This window comes from Aethina tumida, chromosome 5, assembly GCF_024364675.1.
Source record: "Aethina tumida isolate Nest 87 chromosome 5, icAetTumi1.1, whole genome shotgun sequence".
In the NCBI taxonomy this organism is placed as follows: domain Eukaryota; kingdom Metazoa; phylum Arthropoda; class Insecta; order Coleoptera; family Nitidulidae; genus Aethina; species Aethina tumida.
Window position 1 is genome coordinate 11,727,682 of NC_065439.1, and position 13,792 is coordinate 11,741,473.

The 13,792-nt window shown below is 33.0% G+C and overlaps 5 protein-coding genes across 8 annotated transcripts; 3 read left to right on the forward strand and 2 right to left on the reverse strand.

Moving 5' to 3' along the window:
* The first annotated feature begins 317 nt into the window (after nucleotides 1-317).
* On the forward strand, nucleotides 318-2,290 carry LOC109593885 (medium-chain acyl-CoA ligase ACSF2, mitochondrial-like). The gene is made up of 9 exons (XM_049967931.1): nucleotides 318-551; nucleotides 605-658; nucleotides 816-826; nucleotides 877-994; nucleotides 1,046-1,290; nucleotides 1,341-1,506; nucleotides 1,557-1,798; nucleotides 1,854-1,995; nucleotides 2,054-2,290. Exons 1-9 carry the CDS (start codon nucleotides 318-320, stop codon nucleotides 2,288-2,290), a joined length of 1,449 nt encoding a protein of 482 aa, XP_049823888.1.
* A 34-nt stretch (nucleotides 2,291-2,324) lies between these two features.
* LOC109593924 (medium-chain acyl-CoA ligase ACSF2, mitochondrial-like) lies at nucleotides 2,325-5,836 on the forward strand. Its single transcript, XM_020009055.2, has 9 exons — nucleotides 2,325-2,715; nucleotides 3,453-3,756; nucleotides 3,810-4,030; nucleotides 4,085-4,202; nucleotides 4,263-4,507; nucleotides 4,558-4,723; nucleotides 4,781-5,037; nucleotides 5,307-5,448; nucleotides 5,504-5,836. The coding sequence occupies exons 1-9, from the start codon at nucleotides 2,666-2,668 to the stop codon at nucleotides 5,717-5,719; spliced, it is 1,719 nt and encodes a 572-aa protein (XP_019864614.1). The 5' UTR covers nucleotides 2,325-2,665; the 3' UTR covers nucleotides 5,720-5,836.
* Nucleotides 5,837-6,061: 225 nt separating this feature from the next.
* LOC109593922 (phosphopentomutase) lies at nucleotides 6,062-10,455 on the reverse strand. 3 transcript variants are annotated; one of them, XM_020009054.2, is made up of 8 exons: nucleotides 10,325-10,455; nucleotides 7,932-8,428; nucleotides 7,712-7,880; nucleotides 7,175-7,659; nucleotides 6,913-7,118; nucleotides 6,548-6,846; nucleotides 6,268-6,494; nucleotides 6,062-6,213 (listed from the first exon to the last, which is right to left on the reverse strand). In XM_020009054.2, exons 2-8 carry the CDS (start codon nucleotides 8,240-8,242, stop codon nucleotides 6,111-6,113), a joined length of 1,800 nt encoding a protein of 599 aa, XP_019864613.2. In that variant the 5' UTR covers nucleotides 8,243-8,428; nucleotides 10,325-10,455; the 3' UTR covers nucleotides 6,062-6,110. The 3 variants fall into 3 exon arrangements, with proteins under 3 accessions (XP_019864613.2, XP_049823241.1, XP_049823240.1); XM_049967284.1 differs by lacking the exon at nucleotides 10,325-10,455 and adding an exon at nucleotides 10,274-10,290; XM_049967283.1 differs by lacking the exon at nucleotides 10,325-10,455 and adding an exon at nucleotides 9,082-9,161.
* Nucleotides 8,866-13,210, forward strand: LOC109593925 (START domain-containing protein 10). 2 transcript variants are annotated; one of them, XM_020009056.2, is made up of 7 exons: nucleotides 8,866-9,023; nucleotides 10,362-10,481; nucleotides 11,028-11,220; nucleotides 11,275-11,407; nucleotides 11,463-11,601; nucleotides 11,653-11,781; nucleotides 13,036-13,210. In XM_020009056.2, exons 1-7 carry the CDS (start codon nucleotides 8,961-8,963, stop codon nucleotides 13,087-13,089), a joined length of 831 nt encoding a protein of 276 aa, XP_019864615.2. In that variant the 5' UTR covers nucleotides 8,866-8,960; the 3' UTR covers nucleotides 13,090-13,210. The 2 variants fall into 2 exon arrangements, with proteins under 2 accessions (XP_019864615.2, XP_019864616.2); XM_020009057.2 differs by lacking the exon at nucleotides 8,866-9,023 and adding an exon at nucleotides 9,140-9,322.
* On the reverse strand, nucleotides 12,181-12,850 carry LOC109593928 (histone H2A.V). The gene has a single exon (XM_020009061.2). It carries the CDS (start codon nucleotides 12,675-12,677, stop codon nucleotides 12,294-12,296), a length of 384 nt encoding a protein of 127 aa, XP_019864620.1. The 5' UTR covers nucleotides 12,678-12,850; the 3' UTR covers nucleotides 12,181-12,293.
* Nucleotides 13,211-13,792: the final 582 nt, after the last annotated feature.

Below are 13,792 nucleotides of genomic sequence, written 5' to 3' on the forward strand. Positions count from 1 at the left end.
ACTGTATAAATACTGTTTACAAACAATTAATGTTCAAGTTTATTTTGTCTTCAGTACTTGAACTGTATTTAAAACATGTTAACAAATAAATTATTCATGTGGATGAAATTGTAAGTATTATTATTATTATTATTATTTTTATTATTATTATTATTATTATTATTATTATTATTATTATTATTATTATTATTATTATTATTATTATTATTAATAATAATAATAATTATTTATGGTTTAAATCGTTAAGAGCTAAACATGGAGAGAACAGTCTAAGCTACATCCACTTAGCAGGAAGTGAACCTCTGAAGAACAAAACAATGGGTCAACTTCTACAAGAGACTGCTGACAAACACGGCGAAACTCTTGGTCTAATTTCGGGCCATCAAAATAAACGACTTACTTTTACACAACTATATGAAGAGTCGGATAGATTCGCAGCAGGATTGAGAAGAATCGGCTTGAATTATGGAGATAGAGTTGCCATTTGGGCACCTAATTGCATCGAGTGGTACATTTCGTTTATGGCTTCTGCTAGAGCTGGATTAATAACTGTGAGTTCGGGATTGTATCTTCAGATGTGGATGGTTATTGTTAATAATTTCAGGTGGGAGTAAATCCCGCCTTTCAGGTGAAAGAGATGGAGTATTGTATCGGCAAAGTATCATGCAAAGCTGTTATTACTGCACACACGTTCAAGTCTCAGAATTATTACGAACTATTGAATCGCATAGCACCTGAAATATCCACTTCTGAACCTGGAAAATTAAAAAATGATTCTGTTCCTAATTTGAGAAGTATTATAACAATTTCTGAAAAAAAAATTAAGGTAATTTTTTAAAAGTTTTAATGTTGGGCCTCCAGTTTTATACATTTTAGGGGTTGTTTTAATTATGATGGCATTATGGATTTGTCAAACAAAAATATTTTGAGTGAAATCACAGATTTCCAAAATAAGATTTACATAAAGGCACCATTGAATATACAATTTACTTCTGTAAGTATTTAGAAAGCAGAACAATTTCTTCTATTTAAAAATGAAAAACAGGGAACAACAGGACAACCAAAAGCAGCAGTAATAAATCACTTTAATTTATTAAACAATGGATATTTTGGAGGGAAAAGAAACGAATTAGACAAAAAACAACACAAAATATGTGTTCAAGTACCATTTTTTCATGCAATTGGAACTGCAGTAACTATTTCAGCGGCTTTAAATAACGGAACGACTTTAGTACTCCTAACAGATGGTTACAACCCTGATAAATCTTTGGACGCGATCAAAAATGAAAAGTAAAATCATTATTTTTATTGGTAGTTACTTTCTAGACAGTAATTTTTAGATGTAGTGTCATTCACGGAACACCCACAATGTACGTGGATTTGGTACAAAGACAAAAGGAACGAAAAGAGGTGATAAATCCGGAAATTGCTGTTTCTGCAGGCGCTTCATGTTCACCACATCTTTTTCAACAAATGCAGCAGTACTTAAACATTAAAATAGTTAAGGTACACAACAGTAATATAAAATATATAATGTACTAACGTTTCTTCATTACTCTGTGTATGGTATGACCAAAACAACTGGAGGTGTTTTTCAGTCCTTGGAAAACGAAGACGAATATCAATCAACCTCAACAGTTGGTTATATTCAAGACCACATGGAAGCGAAAGTGGTGAACGAAAATGGACGAATTGTACCAAAGGGAATTCCTGGGGAGCTACTTGTCAAAAGTTATAGCAACATGATGGGATATTGGGGCGATGACAAAAAGACAAGTGATGGATGGCTCCGTACTGGGTAAATTTTTATGGTCTCTTATAAAGAAAAAAACAATTATATTTGTTGGTTATAGAGATCAGTTTGTGATGGAAGAAAACGGTTATGGAAAAATTGTGGGACGTCTAAAAGAGATGATTATAAGAGGTGGTGAAAATATTTTCCCTAAGGAAATAGAGGATTATCTCAACACTCATCTAGAAATTTTAGAAACACAGGTATGTTATTTATTTATTTAATGATTAATTTAATTTAATTTTGAAATAACACTTTCAGGTTATTGGTCTTACTCATGAAAGACTCGGTGAAGAAGTTTGTGCTTGTATCAGAGTTAAGGAAAGTTCACATATTGATTTAGCAACAATACAAAAATATTGCAGAGGCAACATTGCCCATTTTAAAATTCCTTCAAAATTATTTATTATGGATAGTTTTCCGAGAACTGCATCTGGTAAAATTCAAAAATTCAAATTAGTTAAACAAATTTTGTATAACGTGAAGGGACAAAAATAATATTTATATCCCTTTTTAAGATTATTTATTAACTTATCTGCAATTAATTTCTATAAAATAAAAACTGAAATCATTGAACTTTTAATTAGATATCTATTGAAAAAATTCCGATATATTTTTAATAACATAAATAAAAGGAATTAACGAAAAAATGTAACGTGATAAAATAAATGCATTATCAACTAACAAGTTTTTCATATCAAGCAGCAAAGTTGCCAATCACTTAAAATAAATAATAACAGTCCCCCACTCACAAAATTACTTTTCACAACACAAATCTTTATATAATGGAAGTTATCTGATGATGTTCACAATGTGAGTAGAACTTGTCGGTTGATCCAGTGGCATTCCAGTCTTTGCCTACGTCTAGTAACGATGCTTAAGAGGGACAAGATACTTGTTGTGTCTAAAGGCGCTATTAAAATGTAAGTTGTTGTGTTCATTTATTTATACATACGCATGTTTTTATGCCTTGGTTTTCACCTTGGCACACACACATACACAAACCTGTATGTGTTTATAAACATTAAACTATTATAGTGTTTATTATGAAGTAATGAACCATTAAAAAAGTACTACTCAAGTATATACAGTTATATAAATTAATTGATAAGAGCTTATAAATTTAGAGAGGTTGAAGACCTCCAAGAAAGGTCCTTATTTAAATGTATGCAATTCTATATTTATCACATTAATCTAACAAAATGTTGATGTGTACAATTTTATTTACTCAATCAATAATGCACTTGTTGTTAATCATATAGTGCCATCCCTGAATTGCTCTATTACAATTCGTTAATTGAAAATATTTTATTGGTTAATGACAAACATGATTTACAATGTTTTATTTAATAAAACAAAGATAAAAGGTTTAATTCTGTTGTTGAAAAATCTCTAAATATACATATTTTATCATTGTATAAATCATAATTTCTGTTGTCTATTTTTATTCATTTAACTTAATAATAAATAGTTCTTGATTTTTTTTATCACGCAAAATTCATCCTTGAACCAATATGTACAACTATAACCATACTTATTTTGATTATATTGGAGCTTGGATAGAATTATTCACATCCTGATAATTCCATTATCTTAATAACATTTAAACAATCAAAATGATCTAATACTTTAATGGAAAACAAAACTATTCTTATTACAGAGCGAAACGACGCAACAGTAAACTGAGCTACGTCCACAATGTAGGAACCGAACCGTTAAGACCCATTACAATGGGCCAACTTCTGGAAGAAACAGCCCAAAAAAATGGCTCAACCCTGGGTTTAATTTCTTGCCATCAAAATAAAAGACTCACTTTCAAACAACTATACGAAGAGTCGGACCGATTTGCCGCAGGACTGAGGAGAATCGGCCTGAATTATGGAGATCGAGTAGCCATTTGGGCTCCTAATTGCGTCGAGTGGTACATTTCGTTCATGGCTTGCGCCAGAGCCGGTTTAGTAACCGTGAGTATTGGATCGTACCTTTACGAGTCGATTATTAAATTCAATAATTGCAGGTGGGGGTAAATCCAGCGTTTCAGGCGAAAGAAATGGAGTACTGTATTAATAAAGTGGGATGCAAAGCTGTAATTGCTGCACATACCTTCAAATCTCAGGATTATTACGAACTATTGAATCACATCGCACCTGAAATTTCCACCTCTGAACCTGGGAAATTAAAAAATGAATTTGTTCCTAGTTTGAAAAATATTATTACAATTTCTAATGAAAAGCTAAGGTAATTTTTTCGAATAATATAAAGATAACTTTAATTATATTTTTTTTATTTTAGTGGTGCTTTTAATTTTGATGGCATTTTGGACTTGTCAAACGAAAATACTCTAAGTGAGATTAGGAATTTCCAAAATAAAATAAACGTTGATGCTCCATTCAACGTACAGTTTACATCAGTAAGTATTTTATACTTGAATCTGTATTTCAAAAGAAACATTTATCTAAATTGTTAATAGGGAACAACAGGCAGTCCAAAAGCAGCAGTAGTAAGTCACTTCAACCTGGCAAACAACGGATATTACATAGGAAAAAGGAATGAATTAAATAAAAAACAGCACAAAATTTGTGTTCAAGTACCATTATTTCATGCATTTGGAACCAGCATAACAATTTCAGCAGCGTTAAACCACGGAGCAACTTTAGTACTCCCTACAGACGGTTACAATCCGGACAAATCTTTGGACGCGATCAAAAATGAGAAGTATTACTATCGCTTTCGTTCGTAACATTTTAGTAAACAGTTGTTTATAGATGCAGTGTGATTCACGGAACACCAACAATGTATGTGGACCTTGTAAACAGACAAATCGCTAGAAAAGAAGACATCAATCCAGATTTTGCCGTGTCTGGAGGAGCTTCTTGTTCTCCCCATCTTTTCAGACAGATGAAGAAACATTTGAACGTTAAAAAAGTCAAAGTATGAACTATTTTATTTCATTTATTTATAATATTCTCATACTTCTATCGTTTTCAGTCTGTGTTTGGTTTATCCGAAACAACAGCAGTTGTTTTCCAATCTTTAGAGAATGATGATGAGTACAAATCGACTTCTACTGTTGGATACGTCCAAGAGCATACTGAAGCTAAAGTTGTCGACGAAAACGGAAACATTGTACCTAGGGGAACGCCTGGAGAACTATTAGTGAGAGCGTACAGCATCATGCTCGGATATTGGAACGATGAGGAGAAAACCAAGGAAACTATTGGAAGTGATAGATGGTTAAAAACAGGGTAAGTTAGGTATTTAAAATTTATTAGTTATGTATAAATGACATACAAAATTCTTCTTATAAAACTTTTTCTTGCCTGCAAAATAGTAAATAGGTCAACGGAAACTTTACTTTCAACAATCCAAAAGTAATAAATTTTATGTCGTTAGTGTTTCCTATGCCCGGTACAAAAGGGGAGATACACGTGGATCCCTAGTTACAAACTTATTGAAAAAACAACCCTGATGAAAACAATCAATACCACATTTTCACTCATTAATTAAATTGCAGAGATCAGTTTGTGATGGAAGAAGATGGTTATGGAAGAGTTGTGGGACGACTGAAAGAGATGATCATAAGAGGGGGCGAAAATATTTTCCCTAAAGAAATCGAAGACTATCTCAACACACACCCCGAAATTTTGGAAACTCACGTAAGTATTATTTAAATTACGGAAAGTTTGTGAGCTACAAAATTTGTTTGCTTAGGTGATTGGAATTCCTCACGAAAGATTAGGAGAAGAAGTTTGTGCATGTGTTAGGGTAAAGGAAGGTTCTAATTTGACCATCGAGGACATCAAGAATTTTTGTAAAGGGAACATAGCTCATTTCAAAATACCTTCAAAATTAACAATAGTTGAATCATTTCCTAAAACCGCCTCAGGCAAAATACAGAAGTTCAAACTTGTTGCTAGTGTGAACTGATATTATAAAAACCATAATGGTTTGGGTTTTATTTACATTTTTGTAAATGTGTATGTCTATATATTTTTATATTGTTTTTGTTTTTTGGTGATAGTATAATAAACTCATACACACGTAGCTACCTTGTTTTAATTGGTGTAGACAAAATAAGATAGACAGATCAAAACAACTTGTTGGTAATGTAAACCAATAATCAAAATCATGATGATTCGAGTTTTATTTCTATTATATTATATTATAGTTATTTTTATATTGGTTTTGTTTTTCTAGTAATAGTGGAATAAATTCATACAAACCTGGCCATTTAGTTTTATTTAAAGCAAGGAAAATAAAATAGCTGAATCAAAAATAACAAAAATTCATTTCATAAGTTACATTAAATACAAGATAATTAATCAGCTTTCGGAATGAGTTTATTCAGTTCCGGCTGCAGAAATTCGTTACAGATTGCAGCCACCATTTCGCATAACGTGTTTTTAACTCCTTCAACGTCCCTAAAAATAAATAAATAATATACAAATTTATTTATTGAACTTAGGGTTAATTACTTTATGTCAGGACTTGCACAAAGTTCGGTATAATATTTGATCTTGGGTTCAGTTCCACTTGTCCTTAAGGTACAAACTAATCCGTTTTCGAAGTTGAATGTGATCATATGACTTTTTTTATCAACGGGCAAAATAGCTTTTCCATCTGGTTGATTGCTATCATAACCAGTTGTTAAGTCCCTTACGCCAGTAATTTTATATTTATTATTAAGGATTCCAGTAGGGTACTAAAATAATTATAAAATTAATAAACATTTTTTTAAATAATTGAAATTAGTACTTGATTATTGTTAGTAAAATTGCGAATTTTAGTAAATATAGAGTTAATAACATCAGGATCGTAACACAAATAATACGACTGAGATGATAGATGTTGTCCATACTGAGAGTAAATTTCGGAAAGTTTGTCAGCAAGCGTTTGGTTGTTACTATATAAGAACGACGCTAACGTTGCAAAATGGAATGCAGCCGAAACACCATCTTTGTCCAAGACTGTTTGATCACACATGTAACCAATGGACTCTTCAAAAGCGAACAAGACTTGTTTGTTCTCGTTCATCAACTCAAATGCTTTATTTCCTGAAAAAAAAAAAAAAAAACAGATATTTTGTTGCAACTGAACTTTAATATTTTTCTTTTCTTTACCCATCCACTTGAAGCCAGTAAGTGTTTCAACAAAGTTAAAACCTTCAATCCGACTCATCGATTTCAAAATCATGGAACTAACAGTGCTGGAAATCATGTAAATATCTTTCAATGGACCAGGGTTCTTTCTTTTGTAACAGTGTAAGAGCCACCAACCTAAAAGTGCTCCCAATTCGTTCCCTGTAAACACTTTCCATTCACCGGTTCTAAAATAAAACAATTAATCAATTATAAAAAATAATCTACTATTAAAAAATTGTACTTTGGATTCTTTTCAGCCGCAGCAAATCGATCAGCGTCTGGATCGTTGGCCAGTATTATAGTACTATTGTTTTCATTCGCCGTTTTAATTGAAAGATCCAGAGCACTCTTACCTTCCTCTGGATTAGGAAATTTGACTGTTGGAAAATCAGGATTCGGATCCTTTTGTTCGGATACAGGAATGATTCTAATGCCAATTTTTTCAAATACTTTATCCACGTAGTAATAACCAACACCATGCATTGCAGTATATGTAAACAGTTTGTTAAGTTTTTTGTTGTTTTCCAAGTATTCAGGCAGGATGATGCCTTGTAACTTGCATAGATAACTAGAGAACACTTCTTCTAAAGGATCAATGCATAAGGGATTATCCTTTACAATAGAAGTGTCCCAAGATGAATCCAAAGGTGGGAGATTTTTCAAAATTGACGATTGGATTTGTTTATCTGTTGGTGAAATTATTTGGGTACCAAGAGAACAATACACCTAAAAAATTGTTGATAAATAAAGTACTTCGCAAACTTTAATAATCATCTACTTTGTAGCCGTTGTCTTCTTTTGGATTGTGAGAAGCAGTAACCATAACACCAATGGCACAACTGTACATTTTAGTAGCGAAAGCGACCAACGGAGTGGGATTAACTTTGCTGAACAATCTAACCTTGTAACCTTTGTTAATGAATATCGTGGCAGTCAATTCAGCCCATCTAAAACCCACGCAATATCAAACCACCTTTCTAAACGTCCCATTCTTGTACCTTCTGCTGTTGTGTCTTCCATCGTATCCAACAACCACACCGTTGTTTTCCAACAGTGTCTTTTCGTTTTCCTCCAAGTAAGCCAACAATCCTTGTCCGGTTTGAATGATGACCAGGTCGTTCATGGCGGAATAGCCGGCGCCCATTTTACCCCTCAGTCCAGCCGTTCCGAAGGACAGCCGCTTTAGGAGAAGGTCGGACAGCACGTCCCGTTTATCCTGCTTCGACAGGCTTTCGATGTAAGACTTGGTGGTCGGGTTCTTGTCCCACGACAACCATTCCTTGATTTTCTCGTCGAGAGTCGAGCACATCTTGATTTGTTTGTGACTGAATATTTTTCTTGGTAATTTGTTTAGTAATTTGTTTATCGTGATTTTGAAATTGGAGATCAACTAGAATTGACCCCACAATTGACCTTCGTGTCAATTAAAACACTCCAGGCAGATTTTCAGTTATATTTTTCAGATCGTTGCTATTATTTATAATAAATTTTCCACCTGAAACAGATGAACAAATACAATAAATCCCAGATAAGTGCCGATTCAAGTTTATCAGTTAGCATCAGTTTTATCTCGGGAGTATATTTAATTATTGATACATAATAAGCAATATACTAGGAATGGTCGCAAATAAAATCAACAACAATTTACTTGTTTGTATTTGTTGCAAAATGATACTTGCTTAATATATCAAAAGAAGACAAACAAGTAAGTAAATTTTAATTAATTTTATCTCCGATTCGATAATATATAACAAATTGAAAATGGTTGATCAAATTTTAATATAATAAACCTAACTATAAAATATTGCAACCACATTTTTATTTGTTCTATTTTTGAATTCATGTGGATATTTTTAGAACTGATTGTTTTACTTGATATCTTGTTATATTAATTACACAATGTTTTAAATAAACTGTCTGGTGGACAAGAAACCTACAACACAATTAAGAATTTTATATCACTTATACCATTCTTACGTTACTTTTGAAATGTTTTTGGCATTGACAATGTGAAAAATCGTGACAGTATGAAAAACCAGTCGCAAATGCACCGCACGCCGAAACGAAAAGGCTACAGCCATGTCGCAAAGGTAAGTAAACGACAAATTGATAAAAACAGGTAAACAAATAAATTACCGGACGACTTACATATATGTAACAGATTAGAGTCGAATTCGAACACCGTACGAACACCAGACATGAATAGATATATCAGTACTGAATGTGCGGCTGTTTCGTACGTTGTAGTCGAAAAGAATCTTATCTCGGTGCGATAAAACACTCATACGGGCTCGAAACTGCCGCACACACCGAATTATTATGTGAGGTGAAGTTCGCTTCGTTTTCCAGTCTCCGCTTTTGGTTCAGACACAATTTGCCCTCGAAAATTGTAAGTTTTATCTTGATGGTTTGGCTTATTTTTTGAATTGTGTCATCCACATAAGGAGTAGTGTGTGTATTCGGAGTTAGAAAAGGTATTTCTAACTCCGAATACACACTGCTGTTGATCTATTTTATTATAAAACCCTTAAGTCGTAGCCCCTGACGATGATCTGAGGTCAAAACATCTAGTTTTAAAATAAAATAAACAAGAGTAGAGAACTATTTTTAAGTCCAAATTGCTTAATTTTGTTAAGCTTACCTAAATGTTTTAAAAACAATTCTCAGAAATTATAATTTTTTTAGATTCCCATTAAAATTTATAATTTTCATTATCTTGTTTCCAGTTTCAACTATCAACAAATAAAACTCATAACTTGACAGTTGATAATCGAAAATAGTGTTACTTTCATAAAATATTACTTAAGTTTAGTCATAAAAGTTTATCATATAAGTAAACTAAACAAAGTTTTATTATTATTATTTAAACAATAAAATCCAGTGTTTAGTTGCACCAAATTGTTGATAAACGGCGAATTCTTTTGATAGCTTGAGTAGTTAATTAGTGTCAGTAATTTGGCAAGAATTTTTCATCGATTTAATTTGAATTTATTTTTATCAAATTCCAAAAATATTCCATTGCAAATACTAGGTCCGAATATGTGCTAATGCGGAACATTTCATTAGCTAAACGATGACCGAATAATTGTTTACATATTTCGAAATTTGATTGTTTAAAAATTTTATTGCAATACAAAATATTTCGCTAGAAAGTTAAATATGCATAAGCGTTTTGGCGCATGTGTGCGTGTAAAATCGTGCTACCGTTTCGCCACATGTCAGTCTGGATTTTCGCCGAATAATCGCTAAAAAATGCCCGTTTTAATTCGGACCGACCCCTGTAACGAAACCACCCCGTTCTAAACTGTGCGCCGTTCCGTTTCGGTGTACGCGACGTTACCTTAACCCAGTCCGCGGAATATTTAGAGAAAAATCAGTGGATTTCACTCACACGATGTGTTTCTGACGTTGCGGCTGGTTTTTTTCAGCAAAACATGGAACCGGGGGTGGTGAAGATCGCCGAGGATAGCGACTTCGACATGCTCAAGAGTCTGGTCGACAGCGACACCGACTGGAAACTGGAATACGACAAAGGGGGCGGCACGAAGGTCAGTTTTTCCACTTTTATTCCATACGTCGTCTTCGCCGTGTTTTCCGTCCAATGTTTTTGACGACGCTCGAATTTATTACACTGTTGCCATGTGACACGTGTGTTCATCCCTTAAATTATTTTTATTTTCCTTTGTTTATTTCTGTGGCTTTTCCGCTTTTACATTATTGTGCTGTTCTTGGTGAACGACTTAATTTTAATTTTTCAATGTATAATATTTAAGTGATTTTAAAATATAAATTTTTTAAAACTTAGAAATGTCCCCAAACGTGTCGTCATTCATTACAATTGGCAACGATGCTTATGGAACATCTGTAGATGTTTTGTTGTTTTCTGTTATTACTTATGCAACCAACTTTTCACTATTAATTGTTGCAACAATCACATATAGGCAACTGGAATAACTCGATTTGAATTCAATTGTTGCAAACCTTTTAATTTGAAAATTAATACTCAGTCAAAGATTAAATATACATTAGACTAGATATAATGGACATATTTAATTTTAGTAACAATAGTGAATAAAAACGAGTGTTTTATTTAGGTTTGGAGCAAACCAACGAAGAATTGCAGCTTCAATATGGTTAAAATTCACACAGTCTTCCCAAATGTGAATGCGAATACATTATTCGACGTACTCCTGGATCCTGATTATAGAAAAGACTGGGATGAACATATGCTCCAGTCCATAGAAATAGGATACTTAAATCCTAATAACGATATAGGATACTACTCACGTAAAAATTAATTTATTTAGTGAAACAATAATAAATTGCTATTTGTTCTTTTAGTATTTTGTCCATCGCCTGTGAAAAACCGCGATTTTGTGTTACAAAGATCGTGGCTGGACATGGGAAGCGAAAAACTTATATTGAATCATTCAATTGAACATAAGGATTACCCACCCAAGAAAGGATTCGTTAGGTATAATATGTAAACTGTTATACGGAACATTTCCTCTAAGAACTTTAATTTTAAGGGCAATTTCGTATTTAACTGGATATGTGATAAGATCAACCAAAATGGGCTGCTTTCTGGGGTACATCTCTCAGACAGATCCTCGAGGAAAATTACCTTCTTGGTTATGCAACAAATTGACTCAGAAATTCGCACCAAAAGTATTACATCCAGCTACTTTATATATTCATAGATTATATATGTTGTTTTAGGTCGTCCAACAATTACTGCACGCTTCACAGGGCTACGAAAATTGGAAACACTCGCAAATTAACCCCAACTACAAACCCTGGGTTTACCCCGAGTTAACTCTGGATGTTCCGAGAGTCAGCGTAAAAGATGTAAGCAAACATAGTCATTCTTAATTAATTAATTTATGAATGCCAAAATCAGCAAATACACATGATAATAATTAATAATAAGTAACATTAGTGAGTGTTCTCTACTTTCTTTCCAACGAGGAACTTGTAAATGTGAGTTAACTTTGAATGATCCGAGAATGAAATCAGCAAATACACATGAAAATAATTAATAATAAGTAACATTAGTTAGTAAATTTAGCTAATATACTTGATCATAATTAATAATAAGTACATTAGTGAGCTTTCTCCATTTTTTTCCAATGAGGGGTGAATGTGAGTTAACTCTGGACGATTCAGGAGTCAGCATAAGATGTAAACAAACATAGTCTTCCTTAATTAATTTATTTATGACAAATTCAGCAAATTTCCATGATAATAATTAATAATAAGTAACATTAGTGAACAAATTCAGAAATACACATGATAATAATTAATAATAAGTAACATTAGTGATCAAATTCAGCAAATACACATGATAATAATTAATAACATTAGTGACCGTTCTCCACTTTCTTCCCAATGAGGGACTTGTGAATATGGGGGATGACACCACCGCCGGCAATAGTGGCGCGAATCAGGCTGTCCAACTCCTCGTCCCCTCTGATGGCCAGCTGCAAATGGCGCGGCGTGATCCTCTTCACTTTCAGATCCTTACTGGCGTTGCCGGCCAATTCCAACACTTCTGCGGTCAGATACTCCATGATGGCGGCGGCGTAGATGGCGGCGGTTGAGCCGACGCGCCCGTACGAGGTGGTACGGTGCTTCAAGTGGCGGTGAATTCTGCCGACCGGGAACTGAAGGCCTGCACGTGCCGAACGTGACACCGCCTTGGCCTTGATTTTGCCGGTGTCTTTTCCCGATTTGCCTCCAGACATCTTCGAACTTCGTTTGTGTGTTTCAGAGGGTTACTGGCTGTATATACTCGACGTGCGTGTCTTTGAGAGAGTTGTTTGTTGGCGCAGTTGCGTCTGGGGTTGTGTTCTACGGTTAAGGTTCAGCCGGTGACCGTTTATATTTTATTATTCCTTTTCCAGGTAGTATATTTGCAGCGATTGTAGGTAGTTGATTATTCTGGGAAATTCGTATTATTAGTTAATCTGGTCGATTTAATGTATCTCAAATTTATGATTTTATAGGCTATTGTAACTATTTCTAGATTAATGAGTACTCATGTACAAACAAATATTTTTTACTCCACTACTTGATTTCATTTAACACTGATTATTTTTTTAGTGCAAAGCGGTAACGGCAGTGAGTTACGCAGAATGCGAAGATGATGAGTCCTAAAATTCGGCCTAGAAAACTTAATTTTTAAGAAAGGTTAAACAAAAACATTTATTGAAAACGGGTCTTTTCAAATAAATTGTATATTTATATTTTATAGAAAAAATATAGTATTTAGATAGTATTTTATCAAGTTTCATCTTTGATTTTATATTCAAAGAGTTCGATAGGTCTAGTCAAAGTATTTTTAAAAATTGTTAAAAAGCACAGTATTTATAACTAGATATTCTTAATTACACATAGTATTATTAGCATTTTCCTTTTCAAACTTGATCTTTCAAAAATTTCATTAAAACATAATAAATATTAAAATAATAATATCTTCTATAAATTAGTCAATATACAGGGTTTTCCCTCATTAATTCAGCCAATTAACAAACTTATTTCAATTAAACGAGACAAAACTTTAATATTTGCTTTAAGATTTACGTGCCTTTGTATGTTCATGTTAATGTGATTTTTGAATAAGGATATGTGTGATTTTGTATAAAATGTTTGTTTTATTTCTTCGATTATCCATTTCTTGTTAACATATTGTTATACAAAATAAAGATGATTGTAAAATTATTGTTTTATTTGATACATAATACAACCACTGGCGACTCGTGAGGTTTGAATCTGGTGAGGCACATATATATAATAAAAAAATGTACCCCTATTTCTCTTTTTACAAGAATTTTATTTAACACAAGTTAAAACAAAAAAA

Bases quoted from the DNA above. Each gene is read 5' to 3' on its own strand.
- LOC109593885 (XM_049967931.1), top strand. From the start codon at position 318: ATGGGTCAACTTCTACAAGAGACTGCTGACAAACACGGCGAAACTCTT. The intron at 1,291-1,340 runs GTAAAATCATTA...AGTAATTTTTAG, and splicing joins GACGCGATCAAAAATGAAAA to ATGTAGTGTCATTCACGGAA. The intron at 1,507-1,556 runs GTACACAACAGT...TTTCTTCATTAC, and splicing joins TAAACATTAAAATAGTTAAG to TCTGTGTATGGTATGACCAA.
- LOC109593924 (XM_020009055.2), top strand. From the start codon at position 2,666: ATGCTTAAGAGGGACAAGATACTTGTTGTGTCTAAAGGCGCTATTAAA. The intron at 4,508-4,557 runs GTATTACTATCG...AGTTGTTTATAG, and splicing joins GACGCGATCAAAAATGAGAA to ATGCAGTGTGATTCACGGAA. The intron at 4,724-4,780 runs GTATGAACTATT...TATCGTTTTCAG, and splicing joins TGAACGTTAAAAAAGTCAAA to TCTGTGTTTGGTTTATCCGA.
- LOC109593922 (XM_020009054.2), bottom strand. From the start codon at position 8,242: ATGTGCTCGACTCTCGACGAGAAAATCAAGGAATGGTTGTCGTGGGAC. The intron at 7,660-7,711 runs GTAGATGATTAT...ACAATTTTTTAG, and splicing joins AAGAAGACAACGGCTACAAA to GTGTATTGTTCTCTTGGTAC. The intron at 7,119-7,174 runs GTACAATTTTTT...GTTTTATTTTAG, and splicing joins GCGGCTGAAAAGAATCCAAA to AACCGGTGAATGGAAAGTGT.
- LOC109593925 (XM_020009057.2), top strand. From the start codon at position 9,155: ATGTGCGGCTGTTTCGTACGTTGTAGTCGAAAAGAATCTTATCTCGGT. The intron at 10,482-11,027 runs GTCAGTTTTTCC...TGTTTTATTTAG, and splicing joins ACAAAGGGGGCGGCACGAAG to GTTTGGAGCAAACCAACGAA. The intron at 11,602-11,652 runs GTATTACATCCA...ATGTTGTTTTAG, and splicing joins CTCAGAAATTCGCACCAAAA to GTCGTCCAACAATTACTGCA.
- LOC109593928 (XM_020009061.2), bottom strand. From the start codon at position 12,677: ATGTCTGGAGGCAAATCGGGAAAAGACACCGGCAAAATCAAGGCCAAG.